General features: G+C 35.7%; 1 protein-coding gene across 1 annotated transcript; it reads right to left on the reverse strand.

Annotated features, from left to right (window-relative positions):
- Nucleotides 1–4,169: 4,169 nt before the first annotated feature.
- On the reverse strand, nucleotides 4,170–17,199 carry LOC110028253 (pre-mRNA-processing-splicing factor 8A). Its single transcript, XM_020730027.1, has 24 exons — nucleotides 17,079–17,199; nucleotides 16,905–16,997; nucleotides 16,125–16,515; nucleotides 14,308–14,797; nucleotides 13,428–14,218; nucleotides 13,116–13,201; nucleotides 12,828–13,010; nucleotides 11,879–12,193; nucleotides 11,495–11,799; nucleotides 10,961–11,415; nucleotides 10,713–10,839; nucleotides 10,213–10,454; nucleotides 9,994–10,117; nucleotides 9,724–9,913; nucleotides 9,047–9,154; nucleotides 8,450–8,703; nucleotides 7,667–8,283; nucleotides 7,335–7,441; nucleotides 6,878–7,132; nucleotides 6,304–6,775; nucleotides 6,010–6,173; nucleotides 5,718–5,915; nucleotides 5,358–5,636; nucleotides 4,170–4,816 (listed from the first exon to the last, which is right to left on the reverse strand). The coding sequence occupies exons 1-24, from the start codon at nucleotides 17,187–17,189 to the stop codon at nucleotides 4,385–4,387; spliced, it is 6,789 nt and encodes a 2,262-aa protein (XP_020585686.1). The 5' UTR covers nucleotides 17,190–17,199; the 3' UTR covers nucleotides 4,170–4,384.
- Between the last annotated feature and the right edge of the window lie 1,435 nt (nucleotides 17,200–18,634).

Genomic DNA, 18,634 nt, shown 5'->3' on the forward strand with positions numbered 1-18,634 from the left:
TGAAGAATAGGGAAATTTACAGATGTAGCATGCAAGTCTTATGGTTCACCTACCTCACACCTTAACTTCCATATGCACTCATAGCACTTTGACTATGTGAATTTGACTATTAAAAAGTGATAATTAGTGTTATTTTTTATGTGATATGAAAGAATTGTGTTATGCGTGTAAATATGAAAATTTTAGTATTAGATAGGGAAGAATAATGTGTTATAACTTATGATTTATTAGGGGCGGCTATAACATTTTCTTAAAAAAATAGTCATAAAATTGTGATGAAGAGAGATGATTTTCAAAAATTGTTATGAATATTATATATATAACACTTTGATGTCATAATTTATGCATTATGGTTTTCAAAAATTGTTATGAATATTATATATATATATATATATAACACTTTGATGTCATAATTTATGCATGCCAAATTATATATCACTTTTAAAAATAAATAAAAGTGATTTTATTCATGTATGTGAAGGAAAACTTCATCTTTCTCTGACTCACTGATTGAAAGCATTGGTTACATATTTATCTCTATAGATTAGGAATATTTTTAATAGATAAAAGATCATGCAATTAGATCTGATTTAATTAGGTTACATATTTACTAGATTTCTTATAATTCAACTTTCTATTATACAACCATCATATATATTACTTTCCATAACATTGCCCCTTAAGCTGGAGCATAGATGTTTATCATGCCTAGCTTGTTAGAAATATAAGTCAGCCTAACTCCAATAAGGGACTTTATGAATATGTCCCCTAGTTGTTCATTGATCCTTACAAACTATAAAAATTAAATATTGTTGAATCTTTCCAATAATGAAATGATAGTTTGTTTTAATGTGCTTTGTTCATTCATGGAAGTTAGGGTTTGAGACAATATGGATTGCAGCTTTGTTATCGCACCAATGCTTTGTTGGAATCATCGTCTTAAAACTCATTTCAACCAACAATTAGGAGACCTGCATCAATTCACCTGAAGTTTGTGTCATTACTCGATGCTCGGATTCTACATTGGATCTTGACACAATATTTTATTACTCTTCCATGAGACCAAATTAATACCAACAAAAACATAACATCCTGTAAAGGATCTCTGATCAATCTCAGAGCTTGCTCAATCCACATCAAAGAAATGTTCAATATTTCTATGCCCATAATTTTAATATAGATTAACTTGTCAATGCACTCCTTTGAGTAACATATTATCAGTTTCAAAGCTGACCAATGATGGACCGTAGAGGAAAGACATGAATTTATTTATAGTGTTAACTGAATGAGCGGCGTCGGGCTAACTCACTATCAAATAGTTTAGATTTCCCACATACCTCCTATATCTTTTAGGATCACTGAATGACTCTCTATTCTTTATAAGTTGTTGATTGGAAAACTTCAGAGTACTACATTATTTCACTCCTAAATTTTCAGTTTTTACTAATAAATTGAAAACATACTTTCGTTGAGATAAAAAGATACGTTCTTGTTTTTTTATACCTCAATCTCCAAGACGTGTTTCAATCAAGTCTTTAGTGTTCACTAATTTTGAAGAAATGATTTCAATGATAATATTATTTTTCACATCACTTTTAGTACTAGTAATGTCATCAACATGCACCATAATTAGAATGTATAATGTGATCACTTTTATTTTTCTGCATCACAAACCCTTCTTCCATTGGCTAAATTTTTCAAACTATGCCCAAGGACTTTGCTTCAATCCATATAATGACTTCTGAATACGTCATACTTTCTTAGATTCACCTTGAGCAACAAACCCAAGAAGTTGCTTCATGTATACGTTTCTAAACCCAAGAAGGATTCTTCACATTAAACTGTTGTAGAGGTTAATTATTCATTGTGCCCAAGGACAAAAATAGACAAACAAAATTCAACATAGCTATTGAAGTGAACGTGCTCAAGTATTCAATTCTATAAGTTTGAGCATAACCCTTAGCAATAAAATGAGTTTTGAGATGAGCAACATATCCATTAGAATGAAACTTAACTGTCAATATCCTTTTTCGACCAACAACCTTCTTGTTAGACGGTCGTTCAACTAACTCCCAAGTTTCATTATCGGGTTTAACAAATCTTAAGACCTCAACAAAGTCGAGAGATGAAACAAACGATCGCGACGTAGGATATAATTGGATATAATTAACACAAGAGGAAATAGGATATGTGGATTAATATTTACCTCTTAGAAGAATAATAGATACATCAAGATCACTAGGAAGATGATCCACTGACAAAGATGATATCGGTGTTGGACTAGGATCATGGGAATAAGATTTTTCTAGAGTAAAAATTAGTGATTGGTGGTCTGACCTGAGGCACTGGTGGTGGAGGTGTAGCTGAAGTAGGATCTGAACTAATTATATAATGTATTAACAACTCATTTGAATCTTAGGAGAATTTAGGCACCGATGAGTTATCAAAGAATGAGATTATTTCATGAAATGTGATGTTAGCATAAACCATGTACCTATTTTGGAGAGGGGAAAACATCAATACCATTTTTACAATTGAGAGTATCCTAGAAGACACACCTTATTGACTTAGGGTATTGTTTAGAAACATGTAGATAAGTATTATAAACAAAACAAGTACACACAAATATATGTGGTTCAATGTGAAGAGAGATTTGGTTAGAAATAAAACTTCGTAGGGTATCTTGTTATGTGAAAAAGTAGAAGACATCCGATTGATAAAAAAAATATGCAATGAAAGCTGCATCAACCCAAAAATAGCATCACTACAATCGAGATTTCAAAAATTAAAGTCAAGCAATAGGAGAAAAATCATCTACAAACATGATAATATATTGAAATTCATTAAATAAAATAAGACAAAAATGAACCACCACAAAATTATGACTAACTCTATTCTTCTTTTTTAGAGTAGAAGACAAATAACGGTGTTTAGCAAATTGGCATAACTCACAATCTAAAGAAGATAAATGTTGAATTATGGGTATAACTTAGCATTGGTAGTGATGAGTGTCCTAATCAACAATGGATCTAATATAGAGATAAGTTGTTAGAACAACCTATGGGTCGAGATAGTTCACTATTTAAAATGTATAGCCCCCACACCTCAAACACTTCCCCCCCTCCCCGATGAAGGCTGAGAAATCAAAATAGTATGCATCAATCTGGTATATACTTCCCTCAGAGTAGTAACCCCAGGGTCCGATAGGATTTGTGATACACTTTCATATGAAGAGTTGAGGCCAACTAGAAAACTCATAATAACTTCTCTTTGAGCCTATTGAATAAGGACATCATTATTGAATGACATTCATTTATTCATAAACACGTTTAAAGTGCATGTGATAAGTGTTAAGTGTTTAATCATGTTGTTCAGCTCGATAGAACTCCTTACATACATAAAAAATTCCAGAAAAATTCTCTCAAACAATACAAATGTCAATTCCTCCATCACATCTCTAACATAGCCACATAATAATATGATTAGATTGATCGGATTTGATAAAGTTCTGTATTTCTATAAAAAATTGGGCATCAAGTATCATCCACTCAAAATAATTTAAATCAATCTCAATTGGGAGATTATCAATGAATTGCCTCTCCCGAAAAATATTTTTAAAGTAGACTCTCACAATTTTATTCCAATAAAAATAATTAATGTCATTTAACTTTTCATCTGTAATTTATCTATGATGAAACTAAACTTTATACTATATATTATTGTTCCACAATCATGATTATCACCGAATATTAAATGAGACTGAATTAGTACTAATGACAAACACAATGGCCAAAGAAGAACGTGGGAGACAAACGATACCGAGCCTTAGAAGACAAATAAGTCAACGATGCGCAATAATATTATTGTATGTACTTTTTTTCCTCTAATCATAACATTCATGTTGCACCACAACAAAAAATTTTTGAGGCGGCAACAACCATTCCCTAAAGTATTCAAAATTATTATGAAAAGGGCTGCTTTTCAAAATTTTTTAATGGTTATCATAAATAACTAAATAATATCTATTGAAAAGTCAAATAACATCTTTTTTTTATATGATCTCACTTATAAATCTTACTTTTAAAAGCAAGTTTTCACCGGAAAAAATTCTTAAGCACAGCGTAAAATAGCGGCCAGACCAAGCAAAGTGAGGACAACAATCTAAAAAGAACAGCGACGAAACCACCCCAAATAAACCATTAATGTCACATTCTTTATAGTCGTATAATCCAAATATCTATATAAACATAGCCGGCAAACAAAAACATCATGCTCGTTAGACGAAAATCAGCACATTTATTTACACTAATGCAACATACTTCCATTCTAAAAGGCTGCCACCCTCAAACAGAAGAAAAGAAGAATACTCCCTCAACCTCGACTCTTAAGAAAACTTATCCTCCCTCTCCAATTCGGCAATTTCACCTTCTAAATTACTAAACTCCAGGAAATGAGTAGGCCTGTGATCTTCATGGTAATAATCTCGCGGCGCGCCGAGCTTGACGCCATACTTCATGCTCGCCGTATGCTTCACGCCCATGAAGTTATAGTTCCAGGGACCATTGTCTGGAACCATGTAGTACCCCAAGAAACGATCGCTGAGGAGCATCTGTACCTTCTCATAGTGGGTAGGTAGGTAGCCGTGTGGGTTGCTTCCAGTATCCTTATTTGAACGCCCCCATTCATAACCAGTGGGTGTAAGTTTGTAGGCGGTCAAGGAGCAGGAACCTGGCGTGAAGCTGCAGGTAAGAACGATGCATTTTTCACCATCCCATTGTTTGTTGTTCTCCAGAATCCGGGCGTGGGATGTAACATCCTGTAAGCAATTGGGTAAATATAAAATTTGATAAAAAAATGTTGGAAGATTTACATGCTGTGCAAAGTGCCAAAATAGTCCCCTGACTAATTACATGGGATCATTTTAGTCCAAGAATTTATGAAAGTGGCAAATTAGCATTCAGACACTTTTAATATGGGCTGAAATAGTCTTCATGGAAGAGTATTTTAGCCCTTGTTACAAGAGACTGGGACTGAATTCACACTTTATAGACTATAGGACTAAAATAGCTCTCTAAAAAAGCTAGGGGCCATTTTGACATTTTCTATTAACATATATATCAATCAATTCTTTATGTATTTACTTATCGAACACCTAAACTTCAATTTTTAGGTACATGCCACCTTAACTATGCATGAAAAGGTGTATTTCACTTTTAATATGGTGATATTTTTTATGTTATATGAAAGATTTGAGCGTATAAATGTAAAAAAAAAAGCACAATGGAATTGGATGGTATGTATGTAAAGGCAATTAAAATAGAGGTTTGGAAGTAATTTGGAAAATCCTGATAAATCACCTGAGGAGATAGCTGGGGAAGCTCATTTGGCTGGGTATGCATCCATCCCAATGGCTCCAGATCGTTTAAGAACTCGTGTTCAGGAAGAGCAGATGGGAGGTTGACATGCTGGTGACTTCCCCATTGTGGTGGCATTACAATACAACGGATTTCCTTCACTTGTGGATTATCCTGGGGGCTTAGACCGTACAGATATCCAGCAATTTGGGTTCTAAGATCAGCTATGCAGATAAATTTCTTCAATATGTTCTTAGGCATGATATACGTGTAACCAGTTTCCTGTTAATCAAAAGCCAACAAAAATAAGTACTAAGAGTGAGAGATGACTGGAACGTGTGAGGACAGTAATTCCATTCATACCTTGATGTCATCCGAGTTAACATAAATATGATTGACACGCAGATACAGATTTGTGGCTGAAATAGCCCTCACTCTCCAATCGGTTTTGGATCCAAATGCAGCTTGTTCATACGGACTAGTCGTTGTGACAATAAGTTCATCACCGTGAACATTTGTTGTTCGGGTTGTTACTGCAGTCAATTGGCTTGCTTCTTTGGCCTGAAAATAGAAATATATATTAGAATGGAGTGGAATGAGAAACCAGCAACTAGATGGAAGGCGAGATGATGTGTGGGCTGCCTAGCCTGATCACCTGTTTTTCAATTTCAGCAATCTGCTGCCTCTGCTGTGATGGTGGAGTAATCTCAGCACCAAGTATGATATCGCGTATTTCAGACTGCGTCAGCGCTGAGGTGTTCACATTGTTCTTCTTTGCATAGTCGGAGAGAATCAGATCCCTCAGAGCAACTTCTACCTGCATTAACAATGTATAACTGTAAACTCAAAACTATTTTATTGGGAAGTGAGAGAGAGAGAGAGAGAGAGATACTTTCATCCACTGGTCATCAGTGAGTGATGGCCAAATATGGTGTGGTTCAGTAACGATTCATCCACTGGTCATCAGTCAGTGATGGCCAAATATGGTGTGGTTCAGTAACGATTGTCTTGTCAGGCTTCAACAACATCTTCGCCTTCTCATTGTTGACATGAAGTGCACGCAGTATGAGAATCAAGCGAGAGAAGGCAGTATATGAAGAAATGCTTTTGAGCCAATCATCATAAATGTTGAAAAGAACCATTTGGGGTTCAGTGGCCTTCAGAATCAAGTCACCGAACTTCTCAATTTTCAAGCAAGCCTGGAAGGGGAGCTGCAGCTCACTTCCCTTGATCACTATGTTGGGGAAATCAAGCAAGTGGACCTCCAGTGGATCCAACATCCCCTTCCTTGTCACAATTATTTGCTTTGGCTGCTCTTCAACAGGTAAGGATCGCACGAGGGCAGCTACTTCCTCTGCTGTTTTCCACTTTGCAAGTTGACCAAGACGCTTCTGGCCAGCCCACACACTGGTGTGAATAACCTGGTTAAAACAAGAATAATAATGTAATATAGGATATTAGATGGAATTTTGTAGTGAAGTTTATCCAAGAGAAAGCAGTAAACTTATAGAACGATACCATACCTTAAGAAATAGCTGGCCTGTTCTTGGGTTGAATATAAAGATTGCACCATTAATGGGCTTTGTGGTGAGATTTCCCTCAAAAGTTTTGTGGATGGTAACCCGATACACATTTGTATCATCAACAAACCAGATAATCTGGTTACTGAATATTTCACCGTAGTTCTGTGATGAAAGGTATGGTTCTGTAGGTTCAGATGAATAAAGTTGCAGACCTTTCCTTATCCGCTCCCTCAAAACGTACAAGGCTGGATTTGACTGCACAACATCAAAAATAAGCATAGTAAGATGAAATATTTGAAATTCTAATTTCTAAGGCCAGTGAAAATAGCAATAAAGCTCATGCAGTACATACCTTCATAATCTTATTCAACACAACATCAAAAATAAGAATAGTAAGATGAAATATTTTAAATTCTAAGGCCAGTGAAAATAGCAATGAAGCTCATGCAGTACATACCTTCATAATCTTATTCATCGCTTGAGCCAATAATGGCTTTGACCCTGGGAACCAATTGCCAAAAGCTGAGTGCAAGTTGTATGCCAAATCAAGCCCAATCATGACACCTAAAAAAAGCAAGACCCTAAAAAAAGCGAGAAAAGGTGGAAAATGATCAATAGTCATTTAACTTGCCACACAAGTTACAAATTCAAGCAGGATAAAAACCAAATATGTAAAGCAAAAGGACCTAAAAAAAGCAAGAAAATATGGAAAATGATCAATAGTCATTTAACTTGCCACGCAAGTTACAAGCAGGATAAAAACCAAATATGTAAAGCAAAAGGGCAAACCAGTCGGTGATGGATAAATTGACATGTTATCAGTGGTATAATCCATAAATTTTGCCCTCGTATACCGCTCTATATCATGCGAATCATAATCTCCCCACCTAAGCTGCACATCTATCCAATATTTTTGACTTGCCTTCTGATCAAATACATCCTTGGACTCAGCAACCAAGCTAGGCTTAGACATTGGCCATTTATGAGCAGCAAACAATAGGATGTCAGCACATGAGCTGTTCATCTTGTAACTCTTCCTTGGATGTATTGTTTCTTTTTGCACTGTATCAATTTCTAAAGCATCCAACTCCTGATCCAGAACTTGGCAAAGATCCATAACAACACTCTCATGAATCTTTTGCCAAAGATGGGCACGAAAAATTTGAATCAAAGATATCTTTAAAGTTGGGATCTTTCCATGCATGAATATCCCAGTTAAGTCAAGCTGCACCTGGAAGCCTACATAAACATTTGCTCTATTTATGGTAGGGGACCACCACAAGGTAAACCTACGGTTTGGAATTTGATTTAAGCCAGACCGTTGCGCATTAGTTAATTTCTTGTACTTCATAGACTCTTCAAAACCTGAAGCTTTCTCCCAAAAGAGACCTTCCCAAGTTGGGAAACTGAAATATCAAACCAGAAAAAGATAGACTTGTGAACAAATAAGACAAATATGCAACATGAAAGATATCAACAATTCAAATAAGCCAAAAAAAGATATAAAAGTAAAAAAATGTCATATAAGCAGCCAGCAAGAGGTTAAAGGATAAACATGCAAAGTACACTTACTATGTGCCTTTAAATAATGTGTGCTCCAATATTCCCTCAACTCCTCCCAATGCTTGGATAACATCTGTTCTGTAATTATTAAGATTCCACAGCTTGCCATCATGCCTTTGATGAGTCCACCAAAATGGGTTCTGCTTTAAGACTTGGTACTGTTTAAAATCAGTGCGAACCCGCCAACCTTTGTCATATGCCAAGGTATGACGATCTTTCTGGAAGAGAGTGTTAATCCTTGGGATTCCCCTATCCCAAGAGTCCTGCCATAAGTAACTATTGTAAATGCCGAATGATAAGCATAGAAGTTTATAACAAATTTATAGGCTAATTATTGTTATGTGACTAAACCTGGACATGATGACAATCCTAGTCAATATCATAAAAGAAGTCTCAAAAGAAATGAGAAGGAAAGAATCATATCCATACAACAAAAAAACTGCCATAAACACAACGGTTCTTTTGAGACAAAAAAGAAGGTTACATTGAGTACCTGAGTGTAACTTATGTAACCTTCTTTTCAAGCTGCAAGTAACCTAGCTATTTGTCATCATGAGAGAGATTATATAGCTACAAGTAAATTATATATCCTCATAATAAAAATACCTCGAGATCCTCAAGTGTCAAGCGCCTATTTTGTGACTGTGCTTCCTGTCTCTTTAACGCGTACTCCGCCCATACACGTTGTGAATCAATGAACTCACTTTCCCAAGGCTAAAAAAATAAGAATGCAGCTATTGTCAATGTACTGAAGAATTATACACACACACATGGTGATATCAACTCCAATAGATATGAGTTTGACTCAACTCCAAATTAAAAACTTGATACTAGAAGCTGACTCATATTTGAAATAGATTTGGGTTGAAGCACTCGACTTGAAACTGTAACCGGACCACTCAAAAATGATTTTAAGTTTCCTTAAAATCAGTTTTTAGTTATTTATCAAATGTTGTATAACTAAATATGATATAATTTTTTATCATATACATCATATATAAATACATACAAATTCCCATTGGAATATAATTGAGCAAGTTAATCAGCTCAAAATTGAAATCAAGTAATCATTTTTTCATCAAGTTTTAGAGTCTGAAATAATTAGAAGTCAAATTTTGATTTTTTTTAAATGAATACTTGCGCGTGAATAAAGCAGTCAACCAAATAAATTTGAAATCAATTGAAATGAGAAGGAATCCGCTTGAAATAGAGAGACATCAAATTGAACTTTATTACTTTTTAATAATACATATATACATAAAACTCAAGTCCAATTAATAGACCTGTATGTAGCGGTAAAGGTTAGGAATAAGCTGGTCCTCTTCATGGCTCATACCACTCCGGAAATGAGTCACCCCCACATCTGTTTGCTGGCTATACCTAAGGTCACTCTGAGGAATCAAAATATGTCCCATTGACAACATGCCAAGGCCCCCAATCTCCTTTGGTGTATAAAAAATTACAGGAGGAAATCTAAAAAAAACAAAATTTATTTAGATTTTTAATATGCCGTGCATGACAAGCGAACAAAAATTTTAAATCCAGTTAACTACCTGCTGGGCATTTTTGAGTTCAATCCAATCTTTATACGTGTCTGGATTTTATTTTCACACTTGACCAGCAAATCTAAAAGTTCCTGAGTATGCACAGTTGCTTCACGGAAATATGTCATAAGCCCTGCAAAAAATTTTATAATGTAGATATAGCTCATTAATAAAAACAAAAAGTAAATAATATATTCAATGAATGCATATTTAGTAATTTTTACAGACCAATAAGGGCAGTGTTCCATTTGTTGACTATCTTTGTAAAAGTTGTTGATCCAGAAGACATAAGAATCTGCCTCACACGATTCTCAAATACCTTCATGTGCTCATCATCAACTCTTAGGAAAGCTATTGCTGTTCTCTCCTTGGTTTGCTCATTCTGCAGGTTCCAAACTCCATCTTTGGTGTTACTGAATGCCTCTTGAGTCATTCTAATCTTTGGCAAGATGCGAACCTCAAAGCCACACCTAAAAAAAAAAGGGATTTGGACACACAAGAAAATCACAATACTACAAAAGCCATGTATGAATTTTGCAAAATATGTTTAACAGACCGAACAAGCCTAGAATGATAATTCTAAGAAAAGACAAAAAAAAGAGAAAGAAAATTGAAAAGGCATTGCAGACATCAAAAACTTCTAAACATTAATATGAACTGCACATAGCACACAAACTGAAACTAGTATCACTTCCACAAGATAAACTAAGAGACTACAGTGCACTCACATGCTGAAGAGCAAATTTGGATTGTCCTTGCTGTAAACAGATACAAAGCTGTTCTCCCACTCCAGTGTTGTGATGCTTCGAGGCAGACGATTTTTCATATCCCAGAAAACACTTCTGCCGAGGTTGACTGTAATGTAGAAAATTCATCACATTTATGCCCCAAAGAAAATCGACTTATAATATAATAGAGGAAATAAAAGAAAATTTAAAAAAACTAAACAAGAGGTAACAAATATCAGGTCAATTACCATCATGTTTCATAAGCCTCATTCTTGCATCTCTTGGCCAACATTTTTTATTATTATATCCAACCATATTTTCATTGTTAGGATCTGGATGCTCGGTCAGATAGCGCTGTATAAGGTCTCTTGCTTCTTCATGAGTGAATCGGAACAATATGTGAACTTTATCTATATAGCGTGAATATAGACGAATGGGATGCCGAGTCTCAACTTTAGTATCTGAGAAGGTAATGAACTCATTGGGCATCTGAGGAGGACCAGCAATTTCACTGGCTCTGGTTAGACCAAGAAGCAGGAGGTCAAGTACAAGTCCATAATATTGTACAACAAATGATGCAAACTGCAAACCACGGATGAGGCCATAGGAGTTTGTATGGCTCATGTCCTTGTAAGACAAAACCACATTGTTCTTCGCAGTAACATAATCAGCAATATTGTGGTCAAGGACCAAGCGAAGAAGCCTGCAAATAAAAGTATGTTGACGCAAATGCATGAATGGATAGATGAATTTACAAAAACAGAAGGATTGATAAGAGCTACCTATTTAACATGGTCAAATCAATCTTCTCAAAGAATTTCTCAAATTTCGTCTGAAGCATAACAACACATTGTCCATCATTTGTGTCCCATATGCCCAGCAAATTGTTTATACCTTGACACCACTTGTACACAAGAAGCGGGGGTGGTTCTGAATCAGCAGGCTTAATCCAGTTTGGAAACAGATGTCTCTTGTCACCCTCATACCATAAATATTGATCAAGGTATGCATCCGTAATCTTTTCAAGAGGTTCAATTTCATAAACAGGGATGAGATAACTATACAGATCCATGAATTCAATGCCAACCTGAAATGAGATCCTATTAAATTATGAATATAGAAGTAAGCCTAAGTTAAAACACTATTTAGGTACCAGGTGAGCTTACCTCTTTAAAAGCACGCTGAGTAAGCAAGTGACGCTTAATCCTTGATAATGCTTCATGTGGATTATCATAGGCTTGTTCAATAAGACCCAATTCTTCCCTCTGAAGTTGATTTAATCTCACCGCCACACTGTAAGACTCTTTTAGCTTCTCCAAAGCCAGAATAAGAAGCTTAGTATCATGTTTGTAAGATAGTGGTGGAAATGGTATAGGAGAGAACTTCCTAGATTCCAACCAATGCACTGTTGTTGTGTATATAGCAACAGCTTCTTCAGGAGTTACATAAGGACCATCTTTCAAATAATTATGTTGTCTTTCCTGTGAATAAGCACAAAATCTATCAAAATGATGGCAACAATACCCATCATTATCGATGGCATCATTAGCCTTATCTCAACTATTTGATTACTATTTGAGCAGGCATTTCATTAGTTTTGGTACATCTTTTATGAATAGATGTCAACCTAACATAAACTTCTATCAAAATGACGGCAACAATACCCATCATTATCGACGGCATCATTAGCCTTATCCCAACTATTTGATAACTATTTGAGCAGGCATTTCATTAGTTTTGGCACATCTTTTATGAATAGATGTCAACCTAACATAAACCCCCTCAACCAGCTGAATAGGTCGCCATGAAGGCAGACAAATGAAAGTAGAATAAGGGAGGGAGAAGGGTGGGTTGTAATCGCTATCAGGCAACATGTGCATAAGCAAATATGCAGTAAAATACTAGTAAAAAATAAATATGAAACAACGAACAATTAAGTACGAATAAGAAAATAATATTTCTTCGAGAACGGTGGGTTGTAATCGCTATCAGGCAACATGAGCATAAGCAAATATGCAGTAAAATACTAGTAAAAATAAATATGAAACGATGAAAGAACAATTAAGTACGAATAAGAAAATAATATTTCTTACCTGCTCGGCCTTCAACCATTACCTGCTCAGCCTTCAACCATAAACGGGTCAATCTTCCCAGATTCTTGCGGCAAACGGTCTTGTCAACTGTTGCACCTCTTCGAATACGTTCACGATTGTAGTGAGCAACATTTGTCCACCAATCAGCTTTGGATTTCACATAACGAAGAATCATGTTCTCAATGGGAACTGGAAGTCCAGGGACCTGTAAGAACGGTCATGTGAGAAACCTTGTGCTATAACATAAAAAATTAAACAATGTCAATCATCATATTCAGATAGAGTTCAATTTAAAAATTATAACTCTTACTTTCCAGGGTATGTTGGCTTTCCAGCAACGCCATGCTTCACTAAGGTGTTGTAGGATTGTCCTAGCCTTGTTCTGCTTAATGCCCTCTGCAATACAGCAAACATAAGGAAAACAAATATAACACAGTTTACAAATTTTTGAGAACAGAATGAGTATTAAGCAATAAAAAAAGTTTCACGTGGAATCACAATGGCTTCTAGGTGCATGGATAATAAATTCCAAATACAGCAAACTATAGCATAACTGCATTATAATGGAATAACACAAAATCAGACAAAGTCACCATGAAGTACAGATGGCTCATAAACTCACCAGGCATTGCATCCAAAACATCATGCATAACAGCGGCTCGCAGCTCCAAGTCAAAGTGGCTCTCAACACGCTGCTTTGTGACTGTCTTGGCAACTCCTTTGGAATGTCGACCTTCAAACTGACGTGCAAGCAAGTTACCTAGCCACCTCTCCAACAATGGCACAATACCACGCAAAAAAAACAGCCACACTCTCCACATTGGTGCCCAAAATCCACAACCAGGCCCTTTTCCAACAGGACCAGTATTGAAACGATAGTAAATCAAATGCTTCAAGTCCTTGCACATCCTAATCTGCCTCATCAATCGGTACTTGTAGCGGTACATTCCAGTCAATTGACCCACATGTGAAAAAGTGTACTGCAAACCATCAGCCAACTGAAATGCATCAACATTTCCCAACCGAAACTGAACATTAGCATCCACAACAAGTTTGGTCAATCGCAAAATTTCTCGACATAGATGAAAAGCATTTCCAAAACGTGACTTTTTTCGCTCCTTTGTGGTGAGAGTTTTAACAGGCTTCAAATTGAAATTGTAATCAAGGTGAAGATAGTTGAGATTTTTTCTATGAATCAGCAGATTTAACATATTATAACCCTGCTTGCAAACTTGTAGCCCTGCTTCGACCCAATCAAGCTCGGTGCTCTGGAAGAACTTGGTAGCTTGAAGAGACCGAAACAAGTGTTTCTTCTTCTGTGCTTTTGGAGGTCTGTGATGTAGCTCATTCAGTACATAGCATTTTAACAACTTTTGGTAACTCACACGAACTTTTACTGGATAGGATGGGGGACTGAAATCAAACAAACAAAGTTTTATAAGAAATAATATGCATTAATGCAAAGGTGCAGAAAGAATAGAAATAACAAAACTGAAACATACCAATGTTCCTTATACCATTCTGATACAAGAGGAATATCCTCGGCGCGTCTCATGCGACCAGATCTTGTGTTGAATGGACGAGGTGCAAACAAAAGTGAAATGCCCGCAGCTGTAGTATCCGTATAAAGTTGGGTGTCCTGCAACAAAGGTTCCACGCCTTCTGGAAGGAAGAAATCTTCCTCATCTTCTTCATCAAGCACCTTTTTCTCTCTCCGATCAACTTTGTTGACAGAAGTTATGGGGTTTATTAAAGGATCATAGTAGAATGCAGGTAAATCAGGATCCTCTGTCTTAATGTACATTACCATTGGAACATGGTAAACACAGAGCTTCACTTTTCTGGGCCTATTGTTGTAAAGATGAGGGAACGCTATTCTATATTCTGTCCTCAGTGGCTGACGAATAATTAGCTTATTTATGTCATTGAATTCATTCCAATCCTCATCCCCTTTTTCCATGTCACGATACAAAGGCTCAAATTTTGGACCGCCTACGGATAGAGAAAGAAGTAAACCAATATTTAGCCATATTATCAGGAGATAGAAATTTATCATGCAAATCTTGAGTAGAAACAGTAGGATAATTTGATTGAATTAAATGATATCTTAGACCATAGCTCAATACCATAATGGTAATGGACGCTCCTCAGCAAAAACAAGAACTGATTGTGTATATAATCTTAATCCTTGAGAAGAAACATTAGGATAATTTGATTGAATTAAATGATCTCTTAGACCATAGCTCAATACCATAATGGTAATGTACGCTCCTCTGCAAAAACAAGAACTGATTGTGTATATAATCTTAATTAGGAGTTCAGAGCAAACAAAGGCAAAAGAGCATGGCAAAGAGCAGTTTATCTTCTTCCCTTCTGCTATTATTCACATGTGAACATTAAAGTAAGAACACCAATTATGGGTAATGGTTTCATGTGCTTTTTAAATATTTTCATCTATGTGATTAGCCTAGTGTGCAATTAAGATAAAAAGGTACCTCCAAAGCATTATAACCTAGCTTTTAAGGATGATGAAATAAAGATTAAAGTTTTTCTCCACATCCATACAGATGTTAAAAGGCTCTTGATGTCCGACCTGGACTCACTAGAGGACTGATGATTAGGTCTAGCGACTAATTCTTTCTTCAATATTTTTTTATTTTCTCTCCCTCTTTAAAATAATTGGCTGTTTTGCATTTTGTCCTCCAATTAAAGGTTTAAGGAGGATTCGATCAGAAGGTTAGGGCTCAAACTCTGCTGCATAAATTGGAAGCTCCATGGAAATGGGTGATCTTAAGATTGTGTGGCTTCAGAAATGATCTACACCCTGTCTATCATATGAGTTTATTGGTAGAAGTTGTGGTATTCTCACTTATTTTGTAACGTTGACATGCCTACAGTATCTCACAACACTTTGCATAGATTCAAGAAATTTTTCATGCCCTACTTCATCTACAGCGTTGAAAATTTAATTTAAATTTAATTTTAAGATAAGCGTAAGTAAGAATATTTAAGGTTTTTCTTTGATTTTCCTTTATTCTCATTTAAATTTAATTTTTAAAACTAACTGATGTTGTTTCCCAATCACCAATGATTGCAATCCACTTTTTGCTTTGTATTCTTGCTATTCAGAATGATAGTCTTTACGCCATTATTTTGCACTTACCACAACATAGGTATCAATCTATCTGGTTTTTGCCACAAAAAATAAAAAAAAAAAAAAAAAAAAAAAAAAATTTAACACAACATGGGTATCAATCTATCTGGTTTTTGCCACCAAAAATAAAAAAATAAAAAAAGAAAGGTTTGGCAAGTAATATACCAGGTATGCACATATTCAATGCTTTCGCTGTGAAGAATGATTCCATGTCAAACAAGTAGAAATAGTTCCGATCAATTAAATCAGAAAGCAATTGCCCTGCTAATCTATGAAGAGTCGCCATTATTGGAAGAGAGAGATGCCATCTCCTGTAACTAGGACCATTAATAAGCTTAGTTTTTACAAGAGGTTTGTGGTCATAGAACCAAGTATATACAGCAGAATCCTCTTCTTCATCTAATTCCAGTTGGATAGCCTCCAGTGGATCAACATCCAACAGGTTATCAGCATAATCTAATGGAGGCTCTTCATCATCAAATGGAGGAAATCTCATTCTTTTGAAATGCCTTCGGTCTCTTTTTTCTCTTCGCATCATGATCCACATTGAGCCCCACTGGTTAAGAATACAAAACCAAAATTTATTCCAGGAATAAAAAAAATAAAAAAGATCGAATAATAAGTAGTAAGTGTTCCTTCGTCTTAAATAACAGGCCAAAAGATGCATAGTATTGTGGACAATTTTACGAAGCACCATAGATGAAAGGCAAACAGAAAAGAATTTTAAGCAGCCAATATCCCAACTCAAGTTGGCTATCAAAATCGTTGATTCACATCAACCACAACGTTATCTTGATAGTTTGGGAAAAGATTTCTAATTTCCGGACAATGTAGCCTAATTCGACCATTAGACATAGATTTGACCCCATGCCCTTCAAATATGCAACGAAATACTGACTAAGTGAACGTAAGGCATATTAAAAGAATAGATAACAAGTGGCATACCTGTGCTAAATAGATCGGTTCAACAACCCATGGTATCTCATTGACAAATGTGATAGCACCAGTGATATGATAAAGTATTTTCACATTTCGAACCTAAATAAGAGATAAAAAAACCTTAAAAGAAACAGTAAAATGAAAAATATGAGTCCAACAATTAAGTGGGTAGAAGAAGACCTGTTCCCAGGGCATAGGCATATTCTCCAGAAGTTTATAGACTGCATGAGGGACAAATTTTAAAGCACCAAGATAAACACGCTTATCATGCCGGAATTTTTTCGATGTCATGTCACCATGATCTCTGTTTGGCATAACAGATATAAATAAGATTAGAAATTCATGTGATGCAATTTTATCCAATCCTATCCTAATAATGCAATCAAAATAATCTATAATAAACATTATACAGGAGTAGCATTACAGTGTCCTGCATAACAACAAAAAATCATAAGTGAAGAAAAAAATTTACAAAAAACATGACAGTCAAATGCTTAAACAAATACTTCAAAACAATATGATTTTTTCTGGCTTTATTAGCTCAAGTACATAACAGATTAAAGCAAAAACGTTTTTCTTTTACTAATTCAGATAAGCTAATAACTTCTTTCGCATGCAAGCCTTAACTCATAGCTCTAAACAAGCTTAAGACTTCCTTAGGTATAGCTTTTCACATTTAAAATCATTTGAAAAACAGTTTCAGCTTACCTCAGAAACATGCATTACAAGTCTCATTCTACATGTACATCTTCATGAGCACACGGCCAAACTTATAAAGCGACTTCAATATGAGATCTTAATGATTTAATTTCATACAATACAGCAAGACTGCAACATCAATACTTTCTCAACAAATGAAGAGTAAATCTCAAAATACAATTCAGGAAGCTATAAAGATGACTGATCAAGCACAAAGTCAAGCCTAAATTCAAATCCAAAGTCAAGCCCAAAGTTGGACCCAAGGTCTAAGTGAATGACGCATATCACACGACATGTGAACTATAAAATTGGATAAAAAGGAAGGCATCGAGGAGGGTATCTAAAATTCACATTTCCTCTCCCTTAAAAAGAGGGATTGGTCAAGGTAAGCTTAAAGATTTTAGGCATTCATATCAAGGCGGGATACTCATTTCACAACTTATCTCATCTGTGTTGCATCAAATAAGTAGGGAATTTAGGCTCTTATTCCATCTTAATTATCAAGCACTTTTCATTTCTATAAATAACACTACTTTTGTACTCACTTGTATTCATTAAAGTACTAAAATTTCATTCTTCCTCTCCAAACTCCAACACCCTCTTTTTCATCCTTTTCTCTCATCGTTTTGCCGCTCAATTTCTCTTCGTAAACAATTAAGTTGTGGAGCCTAATTTTTAATCCATGAAAAAAAATGCATAACGCAAACTTAGGGGCCGTTTGGGGGCACGGTTTACCCGCGGCGTGTCCCCAAACCACGGTTAATGTTTGTTTGTTTCGTCGTTTGCTCGGCTATCAGGAGCATTTTTAATGAAATGCGAGTCGCGGGGTTCGCGTTTCTTCATTTTATTTGTCGAAACTGCCCTCGCCTTTCGACTCCGCTTTCTCCTCTTATGCGCTAATCATCCCGCGGAGTGCTCCCGCATTTCTTCCAATCTAAAAGCTTTCTCATAACCGACCCGCTTTCTCATTCTTCTGCTCTAACCCTCCCTCTCTCGCATTATTTCGAGAAATTTGTGCTCCTTCCTACAATATTCTC

This window comes from Phalaenopsis equestris, unplaced genomic scaffold, assembly GCF_001263595.1.
Source record: "Phalaenopsis equestris unplaced genomic scaffold, ASM126359v1 Scaffold000002, whole genome shotgun sequence".
Lineage (NCBI taxonomy): Eukaryota > Viridiplantae > Streptophyta > Magnoliopsida > Asparagales > Orchidaceae > Phalaenopsis > Phalaenopsis equestris.